Source organism: Paramormyrops kingsleyae, chromosome 23 (assembly GCF_048594095.1).
Source record: "Paramormyrops kingsleyae isolate MSU_618 chromosome 23, PKINGS_0.4, whole genome shotgun sequence".
NCBI lineage: Eukaryota > Metazoa > Chordata > Actinopteri > Osteoglossiformes > Mormyridae > Paramormyrops > Paramormyrops kingsleyae.
The window spans coordinates 14,118,129-14,145,703 of NC_132819.1; the positions used below are offsets into that span (position 1 = coordinate 14,118,129).

A 27,575-nucleotide genomic window follows, 5' to 3' on the forward strand; every position below is an offset into this window, starting at 1 on the left:
GCTACATTGTGGGGACCAAATGGCCCCAACAATGTAATAAAAACCTGTTAGTTTGATGTTGTGGGGACCATTTTTCAGGTCCCCGCAAAGATCTGGGAATGCAATCAAAAAACTAAAAAATACCTCATATTTTGTTTGGTTACTTATGGCTAAGGTTAGGGCTGGGTGGGGGTTGGTTAAGCGCTGCTGTAGAACGTGCAGCAGGAGAGGAAGGTGGACATGAGCACGGAGCCAGCTGTGCTGCGCCTGATGAGCAGAGACTCGGCCAATCAGGATACGGTGCGTCCGGACGGACGTGTGCACACGTGTGAGGGGCCCAGCGGCAAGGCTGTCCGCCGTCTCAGTGACACTGTCCCCAGGGTGGCCGTGCACGGGGTTTGTGTCGGGATGCCCGTGTCGGGATGCCCCTGTGGCAGGTGCCCAAAAACAGCTCTGCACTCTAAGACCATCGATCACTGGCACAGAGGGGCTGGCGGGAAAAAGTCTGACACAGGCGGGCATTTTACGCTAATGGACAGCCGGCGTGCGTGTGAGTACGTGTCCTAGTGTCACCCGGCTTCCATTCATTATGCCCTCATGAGGATGAATAAGCACCACACACATCAATCACTCTAAGAGCACTGAGGCCACCTATGCAATTTTTACTTTGGCTACAATATTATTGGAAGTAACTGTACTATTCAAGAATTTGCAAGCACATCCATTTTCCATACGTGATCTCAGCAAAGACAAGGCACAAGATGAAGGGCGGCCCATGAAAGCACAGACACACACGCAGCGCTCGCAACAGCGGTGACTTTCAGAGACACCTGATTGACTACTTTAGGGCTGTGGGGTGGAAACGACACAGAAGTGTCACACAAACGCAGACAGAGCACAAGACTCCACACACATCGACCGGGGGGCAGGAATCAAGCCCACGGCGCTGGAGGCGTGAGCCCCACTGTGCCGCCCCACGAATAAAAATGTGCCCATTTCATAACCAGCTGCAGGAATGAGAACAGTCTGCTGTAGTGACTGTGAAATGTGACACAGGCTGGGGGCCCAGATCGATGTGCTACTACCAGCGAATCACGGCAGAGATGTGGCTACAGAAAGTCATTAGCTCTCCAGCTGAATACTGATACCAGAAGGAGCACGTGGCCAAGGTGCAGCAACGCCGGAAAGTTCCATCCCGTTCACTACTTCAGCACTCCGCTTCTCACCCCCAATGAGAGATTTTTTTTTTTAATTCCACCTGACTGATTCCAAGGAATTAATGAAATTCCTGCACATTTATTTTTAAAAGAGTTACTTCCAAGAAAGACAGAATAACCCCTATTCATTCCAAAGTCCAATAAGCATGAACGGTGTCCGCCAATTAAGGGAGGAACGACATGTTGGTGTGACACCAGAATCAGCAGGCGAAAATGGAGAAAAAGAAAAGGGGCATCGGGGAGAGTGGGGGGGGGGGGGGGGGGGGGGTTTGGCTGCGTAAGCCTTAAAATAGAGAGCCTCACACCTCGAAAGGACACGGTGAGTAGGTCTGTCGGCCGCTCCGGCTTTCCATCAGCTTTCATTTATAGACGGAGAAAGTTCCGGACGCTCAGCTCAGCAGTGGCAGTGGCGTTACCCCGGCAGCGGCGCTTTGAGTTAGGCGCTGGGAGAGTCGCGTAATGAGCAGAGGGCACACGGCGTGTTCCCCCCGCCCCCGAGCAGGACCGCGCACATTACTCACGTCACCAGCCCACCACGTGGAGCTGCACCTCCCGCCTGCGAGGCTCCTTCCTCACGTGTCACACCTCCGGAACTTTCCACGGACAACTCCTGTGGGGTGGTGTCAGCCTGCCATTATCAGACCACTAAACGCTTCACTCGACGGGAAGGACCCACTGGAGCTTGCCACAGCCCAGCTGGAGCTCGCCGGCAGCTCCTGACTTTTTGTAGCCTGTGTGAATGCGTGAATGGGGGGGGAGGGATGTGTGTCCCACCTAAGAGAGAGCGAGGGATTCAGAGACGGACAGTCCCTGACATTTTCTCAGTATCATTTAAATGTCAAGCTCCAGCATCATGCTCCATTAGCTCTGTGACAGATGCAGCAATAGCAGCCTTACGCTGTTGATAGGGGGGCGACCCGCTAGGCCAGGGCAGGCGGGGGCCAAGCAGGTGGGGATGGGGCTGCAGTTATCGCAGCAGGTAACAGGCAGCGGAAGGCAGGGCCGATGCCACCCAGGACCACCAGGTGAGATGGTCTGAAGCTGGGGTCTTAGGGTGATCAAGTTGGCTTATCTGGGAGCCTTGGTACCTGCACCGACAAGGAAGTGGAATGTGGGGGGTGGGGGGGGGGGTTAAGGTGCAAAGTTTTCTCCTGCCCGTCCTAAGAGATACAGGCCTGCTGATGTGGAGTCTATCTTCATCTAAAGTTCAGCTGAATTTAACCACACAGTAGTGGCTCTAGAAAGAATCTGTCACACTTCTCTCATTTTGGGGAGCAAAGCAGTGCTACCCTCCTCTATCATACAGGCTGCTCAGTGTCTCAGCAGTCAGAGTAACTCAGAGCAATTAATGGTAAAGCATAAGTGATTATCCTAAACAGGGGGGATAACAGAGGTGCGATGTGGGGCTCGAGGGCAGAGCCACCCCCCGCGAGAGCTCGCTATTCTGGCAGGAATCAGGGGGAGTTAATAGGGCTGGAGAAGATATAGGAGGTGCTCAGCTGCTTGGTGGATTATGCTAAGCCTCTCCAAACCCCACTCTTATTGATCCATCTCAGCGTTACTGGTGACATACGCCCGAATTAGCGAGCCGCACCCCGATCTGCCAGTACAGAGTGGCCAGGAACACACCTTCCCCTTACTAGGGGAGTAATGGTACACAAAAATTACAGTTCAGTACATACCTCGGTTTTGAAGTTACCGTTATGTACGTTTTCAGGGGGGAAAAAAAACAAAACATAAATTGCTTCTTTTTCGCTTTATTAAACAGTGGTTTACTGAACAAAGCATGACTGTCTTTCTTAAATAAAGTCTCCACCAAACTGCTGCAACCTACTAATAAAAAACTAAAATTTACTTAAAAGTAAATCAAAATATATATTCTCTCAAGTAAACAAAAATAAAATAAAATGTCCATTAAGGTGGACATTTACAAAATTAACTGTACCAGATCTGTACTGCATTCACATTAACAGCTTTCAGCTTCATATTAGAACTATGCAGTACAAATATTGTCTCAAAAATGCAGGGCATAACAAAATAAAGATCCATTATAACAAAGCATTTAAAAAATACCCGTGCTGTACTTGTATTCACATGAACAACTTCCAGCTTCATATTACGACGTATGCGTGTATGTATAATGGTACTGCTTCTTCCTCCCCCCTCTCAGTGTTGCTCAGGGGAAACAAACAAACACACAAACAAACAAACAAACACACAAACACACAAAGGCTCCACATTTGCTGCATTCGTACCGAAAGTCCCGTACTGAAAATTTTCAGTACGAATACGTGTGCTGTTACACTATTACGCCTTAGAGAGCGCAGGTACCCCAGAGCAGAGGGCTTGAGAGACAGAAAGCCCACAAATTGTGGGTATGGAACACTGCTGGTGCTGTTTGGGTTCAGGGATGTCACAGTTTCAGGAAGAGGCTCAGGAACTCAACGCAGGGTTACAGCATGAGCCTCTAAACAGGAGAGAGACAGAACGGCCTGAACAGGTCTGCGAAAGCCAGGCTCCCCGACAGGAGCCTTCTGCATTTTTTAAAATAGACAGCCTCTCCACACATATCTGCCCAGAAATGTGACGTGAATGTGCATAAATACCCAGAAAGACTGGAAAGAAATACAGTAAATACCGAATCTCCATTTGTAAATCAGCAAAATGGGGAAAGAGGTATATGACAGTGACTAATGCGGATTATAACAAATCCAGCAGTCACTGAGTTCTATGAAGCTGACATTTGCATATAATGTTCATTAAGCAGCTCATAAAGAAACCTAGAGAAGCATATTCGTATTTAGAGCACCACTGACCTTTAACCTCGTGTACGTCTAACAGGTATAATCCACACGGGGGGGGGGGGGTCGTCCCGCTACAGTACATACCCCCGATGTCCCTAACAGAACCGTGCCTGCTCTCCTGGCCCTTGTCCTTGTCCTCCTACAAAGCAGGCCATCTGTGCGGGTCCCGTGCTGCCAGATGTCCTTGGCCCCTGAAACGGACCCATTCCGATCCGTACTGCCACAGCTGCAGCCGCTGCTCGCGTTTGACTGCGGCCCCTTAGGCAGCCCCCCCCCCCCCCCCCCGCCACGAGGCGCCCCTGTGCCATGCCACGACGACCCCGCTTCTGTAGTGGGGACTCAGATATCATCAAGCACACACCACCTCCCACCTTTCCGCTCTTAGTATTCATTTGCATAGTAGTGTGTGTGTGTGTGTGTGTGTGTGTGTGTGTGCACTCAGCATGTGTATGCGTGTGCTGCACTGGCCCGACAGCAGAGAGCTCTATCAGAATCATTAGCAGCCGGCCATGTACTAAAGCTGTGAATATTTATCAGTTTATGAAGTGGCCGGTCATTCGCCAGAGCCCATTCCGGGCGTCCGCACAGCCCAGCGAAATGCGACACACTCACTCTGCAGTGTCCTGCTTCACAGAGCAGCATGCGACCCTGTGTCCCCATCGGTGGACCCGTCAATGGCTGGATACACGCATCCCTAACGGGCCCTCAGTATATGCGGCACCAAGCCATGATGCTCAAACATGCCCGTCTGGGCTGGGTCAGAACCACTGTTCTTTTCCAAATCAGAGCACAGCCGCTTTCCTGAGAGCAGAGTGAAATGTGCAAATTCACCGTCCCTCTTCCGTCTTTCGGCCTGTGCCCAAGGGTGCCAGACCGAGCATATTTCTCTGTGAGGAACAGCCTGATAGGCTGTGAATTACGATTAATTAATTAGCCACATCGTAATTAACAATCAAGGCATGGGTACAAATAAGACACATGGTTTAGCTTAATTAATGAGAACCAATGGTAGAGCATGCTACAGATGGACATATAGAATCAGGTATAACATCCAGATTTTACACACGCAGACACACACCCCAATACAAGAAATCCGCAGTATGTAAAATTCTTTTCTTTAAACATTAATGGTGAAAAATGCAAATACTGACGCAGCTTTTGTTGTTATTGTGCGACATCATTTCTCACAAATTCTCATCTGTGAATTAATCATCAAAACTAATTTACCATAACTGGCTTCCAATAAACGAGACATTCTCAGTTCTGTTGCCCTTACACAGTACTCCCATGGTGCATTGCACAGTCTCAGACAAGCCCTGGGCTGATGGAACTGGCCACCTTGATTAGGTGCCCGAACCACCCAATTCACTCGTCCCCCACCTGATACCCCTAAATACAACCTAATCAAATGGGCACAGATGCCGGAAGGAGAAGCAGAGGAGTGTGGGGCTCCAGGGCAGGGGAGGCCTTTCAGTGAAAGGGGCCTTTAGAACGAGCCTCCGAGGTCCAATCCAATTAGCGGGCTTCCACACGCACCGGGGAAGATCTACCTCGCGCACCTGGTGGACATGAAATTAATTTGCAAGCAACTTTGAGGGCTGGGATGCGGAATGTCAGTACAGTAAATCAAATCATACATACAACCCCCACCTCCTAAGGACACTTTGGCACCTCCCAAACCGAGGGGGGTCCAGACAGCTGCACAGCCAGTGACCACCACAGGCAGAGGAGTCTCTACGATGTGACCCACAGGCAGAGGAGTCTCTACGATGTGACCCACAGGCAGAGGAGTCTCTACGATGTGACCCACAGGCAGAGGAGTCTCTACGATGTGACCCACAGGCAGAGGAGTCTCTACGATGTGACCCACAGGCAGATAAAACCAGGGACATGCCTATGACACCTTGTGGTAAACTCATCAACAATCTCCAAATCGCTAGTCTAGGATTATTTACCACTAAAGCAGAACCATAACCGAAATGCAAAAGCTTCAGAAGTGACACTGGGTCCCTTCTGGCCCCGTTGGTGCCGCCGTGGCGGGTGAAGCAGTGGTGCAGAGGAAGGCTTTCCTTGCAAATGCACCAGCTTGACTCCTGACCCTCCGAAGTTTCCCAGGACACGTAATTGAAAAAGATGTTAACAATCTACATGCATGAATAAATAACGCCACCCTAGGCTCCTGCTATGATCATCGTTTCACCTTTGAACCCACATTTGTAGCACAGATTGTCAGGCAGCACTTCTGCCATTGTGTCACGGGTCCCGCTCTCTGTCAGCCCAGTGGTCCTCGGCGAGTCCACAGGTCACTGGGTCGCAGCACCCAGTGCCACCGAGAGGCGAGTGCCTCCCCCCTGCTCACCTCAACCGCGCTCAAATAGCATTCGAGCAGGAGCTTCCGAAGGTGCTCTGCGGCTTCCGGCCCTACGAAGGCGTCAGGTAAACAGCAGCATCCCACGCATCTCTTCGTTTGCTTCAGTTAATTTCCTCCCAGGCAGTTTCCAGTTTAACTCAATCATATAAGGCTAAACTGGCAGCCTATTATTAAAAGGGAGTTAGGCATATAAAAGCGTTATAATAAGCTGATTCGCAGGGGAGCATCGCGCGGAAGTGCGAAAACCGGTCGCGGGCTTGTGTTTGCAGGACTATCAGTAATGCACTTTGGGTTTTACACGTGGATATACGAGTCCCAGTCTGATGTTAAAGTCACAGAGACTCTGTCCCCCGCACCCACTTAAACCTGACCAGGATAAGTGACTGGATGGATGGATAGATGGATGGTTGTACGGATGGACAGACTAAAAAAAAAAAATGCCATTAAGATGAGTCAGGATCATGTATGAAGCTATTTGGTGCTTTCATGTTTAAAATGACGTGCAGAATGGATGATGCTATTTCCCAACTATTAGGGGTCTCAGTAACCTTGAAATGCCCAACCTCCTGCTCAGATGGCCCACATGGGGGGTGGCTGTGGTCTCCCAGGGAGACTAAAATCTGCAACCAGGAGTCAATCTGATCGATAAAGTGAAACGAAGCAGCACAGCGATCAGCTGGGCACGCAGACCCCAGGCCTTGCTTCGATATGAAGACGTGCTGCTCAGTGGGCCGTCCTTCCTGCACTCATACTTTAAGCCAGGGAAGTGGATGATGGTGCATGATTAATAAGGGAAGAGCTGTCCATTGTGCCGTTGGTGCAGCATGTCTAGGGATCAGGAATGAGCAACATGAGACCGCAAGGAATACACACAAACCACCCCGAACGCAGCAACGCATCTGGCCATCAAACCGGGGGAAACAATATTAAATCAATATCATACAGATATCAAACCAAGAGGAATACAGTCTGGTTTCAATTTTTCAATTCTATTAAAAGAGATTCAATCACAAAAAAATGCAAAAGCAGCCTTTGATCATTATTTCGAGACTCTGCTGCATTTTTGTGACACATTTTTCAGAGAATTCTTTTCTACGTTTTACCTACTTAAGGTCACTTTATTTTTAGTGCCTGGATTCAGGTTAAGCGCCTGACTGAAGGGAGGCACAACAGGCCCAGCTGACATCCCGAAACCTTCCACGTACAAGCACACGTCATAGACTTCTGAACTACCGGCTGATACAGCCTAAATACCACCACACTCATCATTCCAAATCACTTTCACCTTTTAAACAGACTGTGTGTAATAAAGCAATTACCATGTAAATGACTTTCCCAACTTCCATTAAACACCAATAACATTAGACTACAGTAATGAGAATAATAAAACAAAACAAAAATAAATGTGGCCCCTCCTCTGAATGGTGTTTACCTGGGGGCCCAGCAGGTGAGCAGCATGCAGGCAGCTTGTGCTCTATAGCGAGCCGCCATTCATTAGGAAGCAACATTAGCAATAAGGACGCGATGGACCCGAGTAGGGCTCAGTAGCTGTAAGGAACGCCCTTGCCATCCAGTCATTACAGCCCCCCCCCCCCAACCAGCTCCACAGGGGCTCGGAGCTCCATCTTGGGGGAATGAACCTATTATGCAGATGGCCTTCACCAGCTGGGATGGGGTTCAGCACTCTCTCCAACCCCCCCCCCCCCCCCCGCACTCCATCACCCAAACACACCACCCCCCGTTTGCAGGATGTCTGCGTTCGGCACGACGGTGAGACGCAACATTCACTGGGAGTCATGTGAACCTACCGGCTATTCGTGCGAGAAAAATGCTGCCCACGTCATCCGAAACCATCATAAACAAAACATAGCTTTTCCCATAAATGTGAGTTACTTCGCATAAGTAAGAAACAAACAACATACCAGTCAATCACTGGGCTCTTTATGAAAGAATCCATGAAACTTCCTTTGGGTCAAGAAAAAAAAGGGGGGAAAAAAATCACAGAATGTATGATGAAAATTAACATCTGTCAGCGTTGCCCCAGGAAAATCAGAGATTGGATTTAAAAAAGGAAGTATTTTTTAGGGAGTCCTTTGTGAGACTCTCTCTCTCTCTCTGTCTCTCTCACACACACACACACACACACACACACACACACACACACACACACAAATCACATTGTGAACAGGCCTCTAGCCCACATGTAATAAAGCATTGGGGCCTTTTCTTTCCCTGACCCAGCTAGCTCACTCCATTAACAACCGCCCCACCCGCACCCAACAGCTGGTGACAGCGACCACAGACCCGTTACATGGGAGCTGGGAGCGGCCGTATAAGGGTCACCTGTCAGCTATTCGCCCGTCCTCTGTCCGCCCCTGTGCTCAAAGCCAGAGGTGGCAGCTCAGCTCCTCGGTCCCCCCCCCGCCCCCCCACTCCCTACTCCACTCCACTCATCACAGTGTAATAATTAAAACAAAATAAAGATTATTCTGTAGTGCGCGAGTGTCCCCCACTGAGCCCAGAGGAGACATTATTTTAGCACTTTTTATGAGCAAAATCAGTTGTTAAAAACAGAACAGCATGTTAATATGATGTCTTGTTTTTTCCGATTACAGATGCCCCCAGCGTCGCTAAGAATTCATCTGCCGAAAGCTCAGCCCATAACCCCCCCACCCCCGACAGTAAGTGCATCATCTAGTGATGTGGAAGATCCCCAGCGGCAGTTGGGGGGCTGAGATCTGTGCTGCATAATCCATGGCGGTCGGTATGGACAGTACGCAGCACCCTCATCTGTAACAGTGCTGGTGACCATGCATGCAAGCCCCCCCCCAGCGTGCCCCCAGGCACGGTGTCAACACACAACCTGCTTTTCCTGTCCGCCCCTGTGCTGCCTTGTCACCAAAAACAGGAGGCCGGCTCTCCAGCACGGTAATCCTGATCCTTTCTTTGTGCTCCACGTTACCCAATTTTATGGACATGCAAGCTTCTGGCCAGTCCGCCCCCACCCACCCCGCATCATGGTACAGCCCCCCAAGAGCCGCCGAGCAGGCTGCGCACAGATGTTATGCATTACAGAGTGTCTGCCTCACTCCTGCAGAAAGGTGAGCAGACTGGGGGGGCGAGGCTACCAGCGTCTGGCCAGTGCCCCAGCTTGGTCTAGGTGGGGGTGTTTGTTTTTACCGTGGCTTCAGGATTGCACCCTCACCGTCTCCTTTTCCAGTTGACTGGTGATCTGGGAGGCGCACTCCTCAGTCAGGCCAACAGGGGGAGCCTCGGCAAAGGGCAGAGTGATGCCTTGCACCCTTGGTTTATGAGAGGTGGCGAGCCTGTCCCGTGAGGAGCTGAGTGACTACGATGCGACCTGTGGAGATCCCCACCATGGATGCTGAGAGTGCATGCAGGCTGACACAAGGGCCACGCCACTGCACGCCCAATGGGAGAACACTGACAGCCTAGCCAATCAGCAACCCCCGTTATTAACTTATTACTAGCTCACAGCAAACAACCCTCCAGTATCACAGTGACTTACCAATGGAGCAGAATGCAAAAGTTTATTTTGAATGACACTCACTGTAGGATTTCCCTACAAAAAAGAATCACTTTCTTCTCTCCTGGACCCACTGCGAACACACAAGGATGTCCATTTAAAGTGAGCCGTCCACCAAGCTGCAGGTGGGGAACAGGAATGGAAGAGGCGGATTTCAGGGTCACTGACACAAACGTGAGCAGATTCACCAGAGGCAAGGTGCTTCATTGGCACAGGGTGAGAGAGATGATGCAGATAAATGGTTTGACATAAGCCCTGCCCCCTGCTGCCACGTTAGGCATGAGCTGATCCCTCCATCATGGCGCCACAGCCAGGACACGTCAGGAAGCGGAGGGCTCCTTCACGGCTCGAAGCCGACTGTGGAGTTGGGGAGTCAATCCCATCCCAAAGGAGATTTAGTATTCTGAACACGAGAAAGGGCTCAGCGTAGAGGAACGATTATCCAAACAGACAAAACAAAACAAATCCTGTGTAAATGCATCTCACTGAGGAAACTCACCGCTGTGGGATTCAATCTCAATATTCAATCATTTGTTTTGTGCTGGACTAATGATGTTAGTAAGCTCTAAATATGTAATCATACATGTTCATCCCATTACTTTCCGAAAACATTATTTCCCGCAGAGCATATACGTAAATACAGTGCACACTGTACTCAGGAGGTAAAAAACATTCCTAATATTAATTCAGCAGCAAAAAACAGGCACAATCGGCAGCAATATGCGGTATTTAACCCGGCCAGGACTGCCCAAGGTAAGAGCTACGCATAAACAAAGGAACGCTTCCCAGAGAACACGTTCATCACTTACGGAGACAGTCTAACTCGGGCAGGCAGCAGCCGGCTATAAATATCTGCATCAGGAGCGAGATGTGAATCTTTAAGCAGGGCTGGGCACAGGTCCTGAGGGAGGCTAAGAATAGCAGCAGCACACTCGTGCGTTTTCCTTTATTAGTCTGGGGGAGAACGGATCAAGAGGAGGAGGAGACTGAACACACACAGGAACACACACTCCTGCAGCCCGTACAGGCGAGCAGTGCTCTGGCCGATATCTAAACCCCGTTTAAGATGCTCTTTCAGATGGGGCGCAGCACCGACGTCATGAGAGAGAGAGGCGTCACTCGTCATATTTACTAGCTACGCCAGCGATTCTGTCCATTAGACTGGTCTCCCTTCCCTCTTGGGTTAACAGGTTCTACACAGTCATCACAAGCGGAGCCTAACCGAAGCCAAACGTTCCGAGAAATTAGGTCCTCACATGCACATCTGCATGAGGGCCAATGCTGAGAACATGGAGGGGCCGGGGGGGGGACCCCCTTACTCAACGGCCCCCGTTACGTCAGCACGCTGCCGTAAGTGCTGCGCTTACGTAAGAGTGCTCCGGCAGAATGGCAGCAGGAGGACGGGCCTGTCAATCCGCCAAACCATCAAACGTCGCCCAAGCATCAAGAAAGCATCAAGCTTAACACCAGCGAAAACACTGACAGCCAAAGATGACAAAAAAAAAAGAGAAACAGTTTCACTGATATCACTATTTTTTCTTATTGTCACGACCAAAATATATTCTGTAGGTGTGATGCTACAGATTTATCATAGTGATGTTATTCAGATTTTAAACTTTAATCATACATTTAATAAATATTTCATGAAACAATAAGTCAGTACGGTATAAAACAATTATTAGCTGAGACTGCAAGTCTTCCTCTGCCTCCTTACCCCAAGTCAATTTTAACCAATGAAACTCAAAGCATGATCTACATTAATGTCTAAACCTAATGTCTTAAATTAATGTTTTAACAGCTAATATGCACCAGTTAATAAACCTGTAACTGAACAGCAGATAAAAACAAAGATTAATCAGTGACATGCGGAAAAAGCAAGCATTCCCTTTCCAGTGTGCAGAATTGGAGCCGTGTCCCCAGATCAAGGCTGTGACGCAAACATCTGCACTTCAGACAGCAGCCTAATAGCCGGGAAACTCTTGTGGCCGAGTCCAAACAAACACACAACAGTGACCTGTTACTCTCCAGCCGGTGACAAGGCAGGGGTCCGGTCACTAGGGGCTGCAGCCGACGTGCCCCCTGACCTCGGGCATACTGACGGCGGACCGGGCCGGTCACTACGGGCTGCAGCCGACGCGCCCCCTGGTCTCGGGTGTGCTGATGGCGGACCGGGCCGGTCGCTAAAGGCTGGAGCAGTCTCCATGCCGTCATGCCCGGCTCACTGAATGCTCCTCAAGAGATTTTTCTCAGAAGAGACTTTTAAAAAAAAATATTATCATTTTGCTCGCCACCAACAAAACATAGCAAACAAGCGGTTTCTATGGCCCGCGGGCTGCCAGAACTAACGAAGCCAAGGGGCCTGGGTGACGTCAGCGGAAAGGACGCATGTTCCAGGAGGATCCGGGATTTGGACACGGGTACAGGGCAGTCAGCTGAGCCTGCTTGCCTGGACACGTGAAGTGGACCGGGACATGGAGCCGTTATCACTGTAGAGCAGAGCGCACTTCTCCACAGTAATGGATGCTGGTTCTGCAGAGTTGGGCCTGGGAGGGGGGTTCAGGCACAAAACATCCATATTTCCCAGAGCTTCTGAAGGCCTGAGCCTAGAAACACACCTGCTTCTCAGTTCAGTGCATAACCCAGCTCATGCATGCTGCGCCGCGAGCAAACGGGCCCGTCTACGCCCATCGGAATCCCTGGAGGACCTCCGTCTGGCAGTGAGGCTCTACTGAGCACAGATCAACCGACAGCATTGACAGGGGCCTTTGGTCGAAACACGCCACCCCCAATCGGCAAACCGTGTAAGTAGGTAACGGCTAATGATGCTGGGGAATCTGACAGGTGCCTGATAATAGAGAGGAGACGAGGCTGCTTACCTTGACCTGGTTGTACTCCGGTTTGCCGGACTCCGTGCCCATGGGCTTGTTCTCCGCGCGGGGCTTCAGCACCTGCCGGAGCGGGCTGGAGATGGGCAGGCCCGTGACACTGATCCCGTCTGAAACGACACCACGCTGCAAGGTCATGCATCCGGCCATCACTCCACACCCCACTCGGGGCCACACACGCAGACATTATCAAGCTTTTATCAATCAGATAAAGGTCTTTAAATCCCTTTACACTATCTAATAAAATGCAACCCCACCCCACCCCTGAAAAAAAAAAAAACTATTTCAAATTGCTAGTAAGCACAACGCTAGTCTATGAACCACAAATCTTCCTTCCTAAACATTTTGTGAAATGGAAAATGGAAAAAAAAAACAACTAGTTTTTCTTCCAAACCACTCATCCAGATTCAGAGTACGTTCAATTCAAATTTCACACAACGTAACCCCAGAGAACTACCTGAAGTATAACAGCAGAGCACCATTTTAACGGATGATGCAGATCAAAGCGAGATAAGCCCTTAAATCCCACAAAGGAACCATCACTTTGACTTTCATATCATGTACAGCTCCAATGGGCACGGGACAGAATACAGAGCAAGACATGTAACAAAGGAATTCCAGAAAAACAATTGTTTGTCTCTCTTTTCCTGGAAAAATAAACGAGATACATGGGAGCCCAGTGGTGTGGACCAGTGCTGACCCCCCCCCCCTCCCGATTTCCAGCATGGATGAATAAGGTGGAAAAATAATCGACGGTCAAAAGGTGAATGAGCAGCCAGCAGTGTAAAATGATATTTAAAGACAGCTGCTTCAAAGCAACGCCTCAACAAAACAATAACTGTCGAGAAAATAAATTCTCTTCCGTGACAGAAAGGAGTGTTTTTCAACCGTGCTGTTCCATTTCATTCGAATTTAATATCATTACAAGCGGACACTGCAGAAGGCTTCCGAATCGATTCCTAACACACAGACATACGCACCGCAGCAAACTACATGGAATACTTAATACACATTTCTCTTTAAACACACACATACACAGAGAGCCAGCCTCTGTATTCTCCCCCTGCATCTGGTAAACACTAATGTAAAAAGAAAAGGCTGACAAGATGAACAATGAAAATTTAATATGAGTAACTCATTACTTTTATGAGAGTTTTATTGAATGCTGGTGCCGGATCGTTCCTAATGAAAGCGAAAGAGCCCAGAGCAGAATGAAACATTATCTCCACCAGTGACTAATGGCTCTATTACAGGCCCCTGCTCTCATGAGCTTACATAAGTTCCCCGGTCCCACGGAAGGATGAATATGTGGACCCAAACGTAAAGATTAATAATAGCATTAGTCAGATGGGCCGCGGTCCTGCGACGCTATGAAAATATTATGCTGACCGCTGCTAATCGGTTCCGCCGGGACAATGAGAGTGGCTATAGGAAGGTAGGGCGAGCAGCATCTTGGCGATCACAGGTCAGAGGTAGAGCGGGTCTTGTGCATCCTAAGAGGCCTAACACACACAAATCACTAAAGCCCCAAATATTATGAAAGTCAGTGCTTTCTCCAGACCTCAAGCAAAAAAAAAATAATAATTATGTTCACCTTAAGATCATTTAGACATTCATTAAATTAATGTGTGTCAGCTGGTCCAATCTTACACACCAATTAAAGGGTGAAAACATACGGACATAAACAGTGTCATGAAGCAGGTAACAAGGCCGGTGAACAAGCCCCCTGCCATATTATTGGCCATGTAGCGACAGACCCCTCATTTAAGGGTGTTAGGAAGCTTGGTGCCTTAAAATGGAACAATTTCTGTAAAGAAAAAAAAAATGCTGAGCCTTAAGATAGGCACAGTACTCTCTCCATAGGAACACAGATAGTACATCAGCAAACCACATCTCTTTATTACTGCCATTATCTGTTCAGTGACCGATGGACAGAATAGGGGAGACAGTATGACATTATACTGGTCGGCAACATTCTACTTGGACCACTCTCAAAATTAAATAATAAAAAAAAATAAAAATACACAACATGAATAAAGCGTAACTGCGATTAGGATCTATGGTTTAAAGGGGAAGAAGCGACAGGTCTGGACTGAAACACTGCCACAATAGTGAGCTTTATATCTGCCAGTCTTCTTCGCAGCCAGATCTCGGCACAGTATAATAATAGCACAGATAAAAAGCAGATATCAGCTCCCAGAATAACACAATCGTGCCGAAAGACGCTCTAACAAGGATGTTACTCACAAAGGGAAGGTGACCCCAGCTGTATGTGGCTTTACATCTGACAAAAGGCAACAAAAACAAACAGCATTTAATCCAGCAGATACGTGCTAATTAACCTGCTCGGGAATCATGATAAAGTGGCAGCTTCTTGTGTCTTGTTATTAGATGATTTAATGAATGCATTTAATTAACAGGTTAAAAGAGAGCAGTTCGATCAAAGCCTAGTTTAAATGTCCACGTACATAAACACAAGCACATGCATGCAGACTTCAGAAGTGCTGGTGTTTTACAGTCAGCAAACGTCACTCGACTTTAACCGCAGAAAATCAACTCAACAACTCAATAAAGAACATTTACAAATGCTGCAAATCGATAAAAAAAGCATCAGATGATCGGTGATGGATGCAGAAATGCTATGACCATTTCCTGTTTGCCACAAAAACCACAGCACCAGCTGTTCTAACCAGCACAATTATTCTACTCAATCTAAGTCGGGGGGGGGGGGGGGCTCAGCCGCAATAGTGTATCACAGCCCCAGATGTCCCCATTGTCTCACTATTTATTGAAGTAAAGCTACTTTGATTGTTTAGGCCCATAGTGAAGTTCCTGGTTGAGAATTAATGCTGCTACTAGTCGTATGGAAAAAAGAAAAAAAAAAACGTGTGAGAATGCTGGTCAGACTACGCAATTTCTTTGATAAACCAGAACACTCAGCCCTGAATTGAGGATGTAGAACATTTGAATACAGACAGACCCCCCAATAATGGACAGGTTATTCATATTTTTTCATAACCCAATTGAGAGTATCCAGCTAAATAACCAATACCCAGTAGCAGACAATGAATACTATTCCCCCATCACAATGGACCAATGATTACATCACACTGTCCATGTCCTCTTCATTCAGGATAAAGAACATCCAGTTAAATGATAATGAAATACAGCCCAACAGGCGATTATTCTGATCTGTATCTTATAGCAAAGATACAGCGAAGCACTGTCTGACGTAAGAATACCTGACTCGTGTTTGACAAGAACGAGATCACATTTTCTAAACAGCACATCTCAGTAAATATTAACACTGAATATTTATGTGTCAAATGCTGTATAATCCCAGCATTCAAGTCTTAACTTATTAAATCCTTCCTATTTGTGATTTTTTTAATTTGGGCTACCAGCCTCATTTCAGAAGCTTCGCCTGCAATCTCCATAGAGGTTCCAGTTAAAGGTTAGATTCGCCGAGACCACAGCGAATGATGTGTGAATAGTACAATTCAAATAATCGCTCAGTGTCTTTCAAGTGCGGTAACAGCCGCTATTACACCATTGGTCCAAACTTCCCACTTTCCTTTTTGAAAGTGAACTATTGACTCTTGTGGGCCTTCGGAGTCACAGGTTATAACTGAAAAATAGACCAATTATGGATGTTTTCCAAAAATATACATATATATTTTTATATATATGTATATATAATACATCATCCTTATAATACATCATCTTTATATAATAATATGACTATTATACAAATGTGTAAAACATTATATCGAACAGTTACTAGTACACATTAACAAAAAAATGTCTTGATATTCTGATATCCACTATGTATTGTGTGTATATCTAGGAAAATAATAACAGTTCAATGTGCCCATTATTTTGCAGATTAAACAGATGTGGCCAAAAATGTCCTTGGGGACTCTGATACAGAATCAATACTGCGGTGTTGTCGGAGCTTCACAAATTAGCCTAGTCTACCACACTGAACAAAGCTTTGCGAAGTGACTAGCTTATAAGCTAACGATCCTGATCCATCATCCCACCAATTTCTTTTCAATACGCCTCATTTTGTTTTCATTCCCTTTGATTATACAGTTATTATGGCCATTTTGATATTCATTCTGCAATTTTCGACATTTGCACCGTCTGGTTTGCTTGTGAGCATTTCTGCAGAGGTAGCTATAAACAAGAGAGCTTTTTGGCTTTAACCATCAGTTAATTTTCAATTTGTGATGCAGGTAGGGCAGGCATGCTTGGGGGGGGGGTTAGAGACGAGCTCCTCTACTCACCTGTAACTAACTGGATTAAGAAGATAAGATGTATGTAAGAGAGAGAGAGACTGGGGAAAAAATGGCCTCCTCCTGTAATTTGCAAATTCAAGTTAGAGGGAAAAATTGTGGCACACATCTTGCTCAGTTCAACTGTCCAAAGTATCCCAAGGGTGTTAATAATAATCCACTGGATCTGATCCAGGTTTTTCACAAAATTATTTCATGCACCTCTTCCTATTTACCAGGTTAGTATTCTGCATCATCTACAGTATTAAACAGCTCAGTGCAGGGCTATATATTACTCTCCATGTGATTTCACATTTGTGTCATTTTATTCTAATATTCTCATCAGTGACTGAAGTTCACCTCTGGAAACAGAAAAAATGACCTTAAAACTTTTAAGATGTGTGCATGCCATATTTGGGAGCAAAAAGGCTTCTAAAAGAGGTATTTTGAAATGTCAAATGCATGGATTAAAATATGCCTACCATCAGAAAACCATATGTGACACCAGTCTTTGGAGTGATCTTTCATGGAGGTTCCCAATATGTGCTGAACATCCTCGATGGGAAAATGTCTCTAAAAATGTCATCCAAAGTTTCAGGTTTACCAGTTTACTCACTTGAACTATTAAGTGACCCTAGATGATGAAAACAATCAGCCGTGTCATTCATGTAAATGCTCAAAGTGTTTGTCATAATAAAACCACCTGATTATTTTTTATATTAATTTTAATGTGCTCAAGGTACCTCACAATATTTAAAATAATTGCTTCATGACTTGCAAAAATAAAGGATTTTCCATTCAACTCAACATTTAGGCAGTTTATGGTAATAATGCAGCAATGCAAATATTATGCAAAGCACTGTGAAGTACGAGATAGGGTCATCTTCCGTTCATCTCACAGTGAAGCTAAATGCTTCATGGCTGTTAGTGTGAGAGGTGTCAACGTCGGCGGTTCACAACGTTTAACACACTGAGCACGGAATCAAGTATGAGGGGGGACCGGGGGCAAGTCACCCTGAAGCAAAGGGAGATAATTGACTGTGCCCAAATGGATGTGGATGCTCATCACGGATAGCAAGGGCAGACTTGGGGTCAGACGTCAAAAAATGCTAAGGGTGAACGCAGACGTGCATTTTAGCTCTACTTCTGCCTAAAATGCAAAGCACAGACTCAGCAAAAATGTAGGCGAGCTGAAATGTAGGCAGGGAGGCTGAAAATGAAGGAAGGGAAAATATCAAATACGTATGTATGTACGAATTCTGTGTATGTTAAGTTTATGGTGAATGAAAATAGACTGGCATCCCGCCCAGGGTCTCCCTGCCACGTGCCCAGTGCTGCCTGGGATAGGCCCCATGCCCACTGTGACCCTGACCAGGATCAGCAACATCTGGGCGAGAACCAGTGTGCGAAATGAGGGGGGTCCGGGGGGGTCCGACACCCCCGATTAACCCATGAGTCCCCCTGAAAGCCTCAAAAGCAGAATTTTAAAGGGGTCTCAAGATCGGTATTGCGCAACAATGGGGAGATGGGGACCCCCCTCCCCGAATATTGACAGGTATTTCGCACACTGATGAGAACTAAATGATATCACAACAAATCCCAGCACAACAGCCCGCCCCCAAAAAAGAAATAAATCAATAATGAAAGAAAACAGGCTCTCCGTGACTTACAACCGGGCTCCGGTCCAACAGACAGATAGTACATTGAAATGGATGTATGTCGAAATACAATAATGGAAGTAACTATTAGGTGTGAGAAGGAGTCTGGGAGAAGTGTGTGAGGCTGAGATGCAGGTGCACTGTCATACAGTACAGTACTTTCCTGGGGCAACTATCATATGGTATTCAGCGCACACTAGGTAGTGTAGCAAAGTTTTACATACATTTGCTTAAATAAAATTTAAAAAATAAATAAAAACTTCAGTTACTTGTGCAAGTCATCATAAGTCACAAAGGCTGTAAGTCAAGGACAGTCTGTAAATAACAAGAAAGTGATGGAACAAACATATTCTTTTAAATGCCGATGCAAGAGGTGAATGAAGGCTATCCCATGTGGAAGAAACCAGCAGGACTGTGGCTTTGTAGCCCCATAGAGAGCCGGGTTTGAAATACATTACTTTTGTGACCATTATGAACATTATCTGCCATTTGTGCCACAGTAGCCCTTCTATTGTGTTCTGTCAGACAGGACAGCCTCCATTCACATCACGCGTTGTTGAGTCTCAACCGCCCAATACCTTGTTGGTTGATCATGGTGTTTCCCTCCTCAGACCACTCTCAGTAGGTGCTCACCATGGCTGACCATGAGCACCACACAAGCCTCGCTGTTTTGGAGATGATCTGACCCAGTCGTCTGGCCATAATGGTTTGGCCCTCCTCAAAGTCCCTCAGATCTTTTTCCCCTGGCCATTTCTACTGCATTCAACATGTTGACTGCGAGTTTACCGTGTAATATATCCCAAACCTTTCAATGCACCATTTTTACTAGTTAGTCAACATTATTTGCTTCATAATGAGGTCAAAATGTTTTGGCTCATTGGGTGCATCCTCAGAGCAATGCAGGGCATATTTACCATGGTGATTACCAAAAAATGAATGGCAAACTCACTGGCTGAATACATTATCTGGTCCTTCCCAGAATTCCATTTCCGACTAAAAGGATTTGCGTTTACAAAATGACACTGCCATCCAATCTACATAAATATCAGTGTGCCCTCTTACTTCGCTTTCATTACACCAATGCAGCATACAGTAGGCTGGCGAGCAAAGTTACAACCACCAAAGCCAATTTTCACATTTTCCTCTAAAACAGATTAAAATGAAGGGAAGAACGCACACAAATAAATGGTACTGGATGGAACAAGGACCGTGGGCCAGCATGTACTGTATCACGCTCCTGTGAATAAACTCAAAATATGAAAGAGGGTCCAGCAGCCAGCAAAGCTGTTTTGTGCACCCAACCACTGCACCAGTTAGCTCCGGATGGCACTTCAGCATTGACAGAACAATACCATGTGAGAGTAAACAACAGCAACGTGTTTTAGCCCACGATAACGCTAATCCGCAACAGTCGGGCGACGACGGCACCACCACTCCGCACGCTACGAAACCAGTAACCAGTAACCAGTAACCGGCTGCTTATCGCTCCCATTCAGGGGGATGCAGTTATTACCATGCTCATTAAAAAAAAAAAAAAAAGGGCTGGTCAGAATTACGTCACGCAGCTAAGCGAGTGTAGCACCATTTATGGGGCAGCTTGCGTTTCTTTCAAACACTCAGACACTGGAACAGTAACCTGCTAGAAGCCTAAAGTCAATATGCCGAGACGTTCTGAGCACCTGCAGGCAGAGCAGCACCTCTGAGGGTCGCAGACGGCGCAGGGTACTCACCGCCGGGCCGATGCCAGAAGTGAATTAACATGCAAATCTGCCAGGGGGGCCCAGTAAGTGCTGCGCGCCTTTCGCTTCACAGGCCCACACCCCCACATGGGGCAGGGGGGAGCTGTCACCTTCTGAAGGCGCTAGTGTGAGGAGGCCCAGTGGGGGTTCAGCACCACGGACAGCGGCCTGCCTCGCCAGGGAACAGCTGCATCTTCTCATGAAGCCGAGCGCCTTCTCCGTGCCTCTTCCCGGAGTTCAGTGCGTTGTTACTCAGGAGATGAGTAACAGTCTCCTTATCCTGCGAAGCTGTCCCTCCCTGGGGTCTGTGCCAAGCCCCGTCCCTACAGCACTCCGTAAAGTGCCTTCGCTGCTGGTACCCTGCCTCCCTTCAGCCCCCGTGTTCAAAGGCCAATGCAGCAGACACTGCTGACTGGCCACACACCCCAGACGGTGCCTCCCCACGATTCCCTGCTACAGCAGGAAAGGCACACATTTCATGTCACTTTACTTTCCTCTCAGTAAGGAATGTGCAAGACTGTTTACTGCAGACACCTCCCGCAGAAGAGGCTGACCAATCTGAAGTCACTAAAATAAATATGGTATAAAAGGAGGGAGAAAAGGTGAAATTATAATTAACTACATCAAATTTAGACCCAGGATTGACTTCCAGAATTCCATTATTTCATTCCAACTTCAGATATTTCATTCAATCTGAAATTTTCCTTGTGAATAAGGATGGGTGGATGGGTGAACTCACCATCATTGAGGTCTTGAAACAGGTTCTCTTGTCCTGAGAAGTCCAGCTTGACCTTGATGTTGACTGTCAGGACTACAGTCTGGCCGGGTTTCAGTGGGAGTTGAGACAGCGCCCCCTCCAGGTCCCAGGTGAGAAACTCTCCGAAAACCTTCTCTGCAAAACCAGAAAGCGAAGGTCATATCCTCTCCCCTTAGAGGCCATCTGGTGGCTTGATCATTGTATCTCTCGATGTTATGGGGAAAATCCTCACTAAATTATTGCACAGCTGTGCAACCAAACCGCATATGAAAGTGGCCAGAAAGACAGCGCTCAAGAAGTCAAGTGAGCTGCTGATTTTTATTCCAAAGTGCTGGTTTGAATAACTCTTTTAATACCGAAACAGGGATAATAAAAATGATAAGGCATATATAAATATAAATGCTTGCATCTTCACCAAGTCAAACTTACTGAAGACGATTCCACCATCGTAGGCTGGGCTGAGGATATTAGAGGCTTTAAGAATGTTTTTCTTTATTTGTCATGGTAAAATGCAGCAGTGAAAATCGGCCGCTATAGGGGCGACTATGAAACATGACTCTGCCAGCCCATGTCATTATAACGGCTCCATCCAGACTGGCAGCTTTGAATAACCCAGCACAACCTTCAGCCGTGCATCACAAATACCAGCAAAGAGCCATAAAACTGAGTCTGGCTCATGATATTGGGCAAGGAAACACAGGGAAAAAGTGGGTTTAATTCCGTGGTGCAAATAAGATGCCATGTGCTAGGTAAAATGAAGCTATATATTTTCGCTGTGCACTGAAATGAAGGTTCAGGGAGAATCTCCCCGTTGACGGGTTGTGCCACACAGTAACACGGTGCCCGATGACGTTTCATCCAACCCGGGCAGCACTTGCTAAAAATAGCCCCATTTCAGACGCATCCATTTGGCAGCGGAGCAGTAAACCTCATCAGCGCGTCCTGCGGGCGCCCGCGTGATAAGTCATTTTTCCCTTGACAACTGTCCGCGGTGCAACAAGGCACCGGGGGCTCTCAGGCGGATAAGCACATCTGGGGAGACGCAGAGAGCGATGCTTATGCGCACAGCCAGCTCGCTACAAGTGAATGCACAAGACAAGAGTGGGGGGGGGGGGCACTGCCACAGTGCGGCTGAAGACGGATTTGGCAACAAAGCAAACGTGAACTTAATGCATGCGCACTAGCCTCCATGTTTGTCGTTCTTCCTACGTTGTTTCTGGTTTTTAAAAAAAATGACTAAATTGCGGCAAATGTTTTTCATGGTGGAGTTTCGGAGTCTTATCAGTCACCCGCAGTCCTGCAGGTAGCATTGGGACTAAAAGGCGTGACAGAGAAGGCAGCCCTTGGCTTTGCACGGGCTGAGCTCACTCCTACACAGACCTACTCAGAACCAGGCAGCCTGATGCAGAAAGATAAAAAAAAAAAAAAAAACAGAGATGGGGTAAATGGTTAAATTTAAGCAAAAATAAACAAATCTGCAGTGATTATAGGGTGTTCCATCCCAGTGTGTCACATTTGCAATCAGCTCTGAAAGAAAGGAGTATACTGTTGCTTAGTATTCCCTAAAGAGAACAACAAATCTCAGAGTCACAGAAGAATTCCTGCGAGGCTCTTCCATGCGAATAATCCTTCAATATAATGAGCAGATAAGCAACAATACTGCTGGTTCATCTTGCAGCCGAGAGGTTAATATTTATGCTGAACATTTTTCCCCCCGCCATATTGACAAAGTGTCTCCGGCAACAATTTTTTAAAATCAAGCCAACGTGATTTATTTGTTTGTTTTTCATTTCTTCCACGGTCCCAATTTAAGCACCACGTCTGTGGTAATCAGAGAGCTGGGCAGGCGGGCAGGCCGTTACACCATAAAAGTTTCAATTATTAATGTATCGTTTTTTAAAAGTACATTTAATGGCAGCATAATTACAAACATTAGGCTTCCCGTTGGAGTTAACAGCCACTTCACGGCACCTAGGGGCCACGGTAGATTTATGAACATATTTAATTTTTTTCCTGAGTAGGACCAGTTCAATTTTTTTCCTGAGTAGGAGCAGTTCAACAGCCCATCCGTTGTTTCGCACTCCAGTATGGCCACGTGCCACGTTACTCAACCTCATAAACTGCTTATAAAGGGGGAGAAGAAGAGTCTCTGTGCGGGTAAGAGAATCAGATTATCAAGCATGTCCTGATGCAGGGAACCCAAGAGTCTCACATCTCCGAGCAGCCATGAGGACCAGGGTGACTGTCCAGTTTATGCAGGAAGCCCCAGGTAACGAAGCTCAACAGCGCCCGCTTCTAGGAGCAGACAAAAGCAGCACCCACGTTGTTAGGCACGGAAAACAGGGACGCTGACAGCATACAGTGACTTGAAAGCAGACACCAGGGCGGGTCCAATACCAAGAGGTCACCGATACGGTCTCAGAGCATTTGTTTGCGCAAAAAAAAAATTTTGTTCTAGGTCATGGCACAGCACAAGAACGTTCAGAATGTTTTCAATGCCACAGACCCCCACAAAGAGCGGAAATAAATGTATGCTTATTTGTAGTTCCTACCCATGAATTGCAGTTTGTCTGTACAGCTTTAAAATCTCGACGTGACCTGTCATATAAATGAGAATAACTAGTCCTCAAAAGCATTCATGATTGCAGAGTTTTGTTTTTACTTCCGGAAAACTGTGGGGCCCTAGTGAAGCTAGAGATTGTGCATTTTATGTAGGCAATTTTGGACAGTGGGTGGCATCAGAACAAATGAAAAACTTTGCCTAGGGGCCCTACATGAACTGTGCACCAAAATGGTGATCACCATCATACAGCATCAGATTGTTAAAACAACATCTATTCCATTGACTTCGTTTGAGGTATGCAGTCACCTTTACAGTATGAAAACTCAATGAGGAATGCAGAAATATTAGATTTTCTGGATTTCCATCAACGATATTATAAGAACAGCAGGGGCATCACACCCCATCACAGCATACATCTGGAAGCCACAGTAACAAAAAAAATGAAGGATCCGTTGCCCTACAGAAATAGCCCACAAGAAGCCCCAAAACTCTGAAGCACAATTATCTAAAGCACGACAGCAGCGAGGCTTTAGATTAAGAAAATGAACGTCCTTGAAAAACCTGATCAAAGTTCTGTCATGAATCCTCTTGGGAATCTGCAGACCATAATTGAGCAATTTGTGACAGTCTGAGCAAACTGGCCAAGAAGATGGCGGACACTTCCTGCATCAGATGCAGGAACAGTCCATATGTCAGTCTGTCCCTTTAAGGTTCTGCTGACATCTGGGCTTTATGTGATTAATTTCATCCCCAAAATCATAATGTGCAGTTTTGGGGGGAAATATTATAATTACAGGAATCCCCAGGGTATTAATACAAACCCAGTAAACCTCTCTTGGTGTTGCGTGGCATTTCACAAAGCTGCATTTTTGCAGTCAGTATCTCCCTTGATAGTCTAACCTACACACACACACACACAATGCCTCCCATTTATAAATGACTGGTTAACAAAAGCAGTTCTTTAGGCAAAAACAAAAGCTGTTCTCTTTATGCAGGACCCATCTTCTCAGTTCTCAGGCGTGGCTCAATGGTAGTTTGCAGGTGGCTGATGCTTAACAGACAGCAAGTTAAGAATGATCCATCTGATGGGATCTGGGTGGAAACAGACAGGGCTGTCACTCACAGACTATTTATCTCCACCCCCACAAACTATAGCAGCAGGTCCAAGTAAACTTAGGCACTGCCAGAACCACGAACATTCAGCATTATAACCACAACCAATGGTAAGAGAGGTGGCTCTCCCCTTGCCAAGCTGGGTACTGTCCCAAATCCTCACGCACCTTGAGAACGCTGACATATCACAGCGGTACGGCTGACTGTAACCACGACAGGGCGGTCTACTGAAATGAGAGGCCCTCGTTAAGCAGTGGTTAAGAAGTGCCACCATGTTCAACTTCCAAGCCATAATCATACAGCAGATCAAAAGGAGGCAATGGGGCACGTATCACGCACTTGGCAGGAAACATTACTGGCACCAAAAGCCACTTGAAAAGTGAAAGTTGGGAAAAGCAGAGAGATAAGAAGAAAAAAAAAAACAGAAAAACAGGATGCTAACAAGCCTCGGAGAGCGGCGAGGCACGGCACGGTCTCCCCATTCCCTTGCGGAGAGGCTGTGTAAGCCCCCTCACTTTGCTGAGCGTCAGAAACACAAAAGCGAGATCTTGACGTGGATGCCTCACCTTCTCGCCCTTTCCCACAAGACGCACCCAAAGGCTCCAAGGCAATCACGAACCAAGCTGAACCAAGCTGAAGGCCTTTTGTGCAACTCTGCTTCCACCTGCCGCCCCTAAAGACGTTGCATGCACACGCACACACGCGCACACACACATGCACGCACACGCGCGCACACACACTACCCAGCGCTGAGCTAACCTGCGTCCTCACGGATGCACCGTTCCTCCTTGAAGCGCCCTCTCTTGGACAGAGTGCCCAGTTGCCATGCAGGTACATACATGTACACGGGAGCAGGGTGCCTGGGGGCAGAGAACTGAGGAAGTCCCCATTCACTCAAAAGTAAAATCATCTGGGCATCGGCACTGGCCAAGTGTCATCCCATCAGTTCAGAATTGACAGCAGCGCATAATGAGGTACGGGAGGCACATTAAAACATCATTTTGCAGTAAGCTACAGTATAATGCGATGACTGTATAGTGCACACTGACACAGCAGTACCACTCAAACACAACATTTTAGGTGGGTTACAAATTGACCAATAACCACCTGAATGCCCCTGTAAGTGGCAGGAATAAGTCACATCTGACCCACATCAAGACTGAGTGTTTTATGCGCTTTTATAAATATCACTGATTGTTAAATGAGGCTAATTTTCAATGTTTAATGATGGAATTACATAAAATGCTGAAAGTAAATCTAAGAGAGAGCACAATGCATGTTTCACAAAGGCCATCACACATGCAGGCATGCAGATGCAGTGCACTTCAATCTGCCATAGTGTCAAATGCAGCAATAATCTGGGAAAATGTGTGTGCAGCTATTCCGGAGGACACGCCGAATGTGACATCCAGCCAAAGTGGCGTGCAGGGGCACGGTGACGCCGACTGGCCATATGTTGCTCCCCTGTAGACCCCGATATGAAGATATAATGGGGTGGGTGGGTGGGCTTATACAGGTCACAGATTTTCTATGAGGACAAAAAGAAGTGTGGCATGGGGGGGGGGGCACATAATTGCCATCTGTTGGCTGAATGGAAACCAATTTACCTGTCATTCACATACAATGGAATATGCACCGTATTTCTATACTTATTTATAAAAACAAAATCCTTTGAATCTTGGGAAAAGGCTGATCCTGTGGTTTCATAGACAGTTTGAGTTGACTGGATTGCCCTCTGTTGACTAACAAAGGAACTGCAACTGGCCCAAACAGGCAGGTCCGCGGCGTGTTCCGTGTACTCGGCCGGTTCCCTCAATAACACAGCTCACACGGCAGGGACGCGGCGTGTTCCGTGTACTCGGCCGGTTCCCTCAGTAACACTGCTCACACGGCAGGGACGCGGCGTGTTCCGTGTACTCGGCCGGTTCCCTCAGTAACACTGCTCACACGGCAGGTCCGCGGCGTGTTCCGTGTACTCGGCCGGTTCCCTCAGTAACACTGCTCACACGGCAGGGACGCGGCGTGTTCCGTGTACTCGGCCGGTTCCCTCAGTAACACTGCTCACACGGCAGGGACCCGGTGTTTGCTTTTCCACAGACGTCTCTGTGTGGAGAACGGTGCGTCTCTGATTAATCCCTTTTCGGCAGTGGAGACGGGCTGCTGGAAGGGAGTGCTGCACAAACACTAGTGAAGAGCTTGAGCCCAAGTTGCTGGGACAACTTGTAAACTACAGACAGTTCCAAAAGGATGCCACTCAGACAGACAATGTAGCATGTGCCGTGACCTTCGAATCATAATGCTCGCCTGGCCTAACGCTCTAAAAGAACGGCTTAACCACCTGCTCACTGCATAACCTCGGGTGACCTTTTTGCAGAGCAACCAAAATATCTGCTGCTTTTCCTCTGGTAGGGAAGAGCCAAGCTCAATTTTAATTACAGAACTGGAGCACGGACGTGCAGTATGACATGGCCCTCGGCACACAGACTTGGTTACACAAAGGCCATACGCACTAGAACACTGAAGTAAACACAAATGAACTACTCTGGGAAGAGGTTTACACTCTGGGACACTTTTCCTCATTTAGGACACGAGGAGCATCCAACGTAGCCCCCAGAACTGCGCCGTCGTCTCATGCAACAACTTAAAAAGGAAACGCACACAGAAC

General features: G+C 47.2%; 1 protein-coding gene across 4 annotated transcripts in view; it reads right to left on the minus strand.

Moving 5' to 3' along the window:
* The window catches only part of trappc9 (trafficking protein particle complex subunit 9), a 194,831-nt gene that overhangs the window by 102,333 nt on the left and 64,923 nt on the right, over positions 1 to 27,575 (minus strand). For all 4 annotated transcript variants that reach the window (XM_023811873.2, XM_023811874.2, XM_023811871.2 and 1 more), the window contains 2 exons: positions 21,217 to 21,369; positions 12,795 to 12,913 (listed from right to left, as the gene is read on the minus strand). In XM_023811873.2, coding sequence (XP_023667641.2) covers positions 12,795 to 12,913; positions 21,217 to 21,369 — 272 coding nt within the window. The remainder of the gene's footprint in view (positions 1 to 12,794; positions 12,914 to 21,216; positions 21,370 to 27,575) is intronic.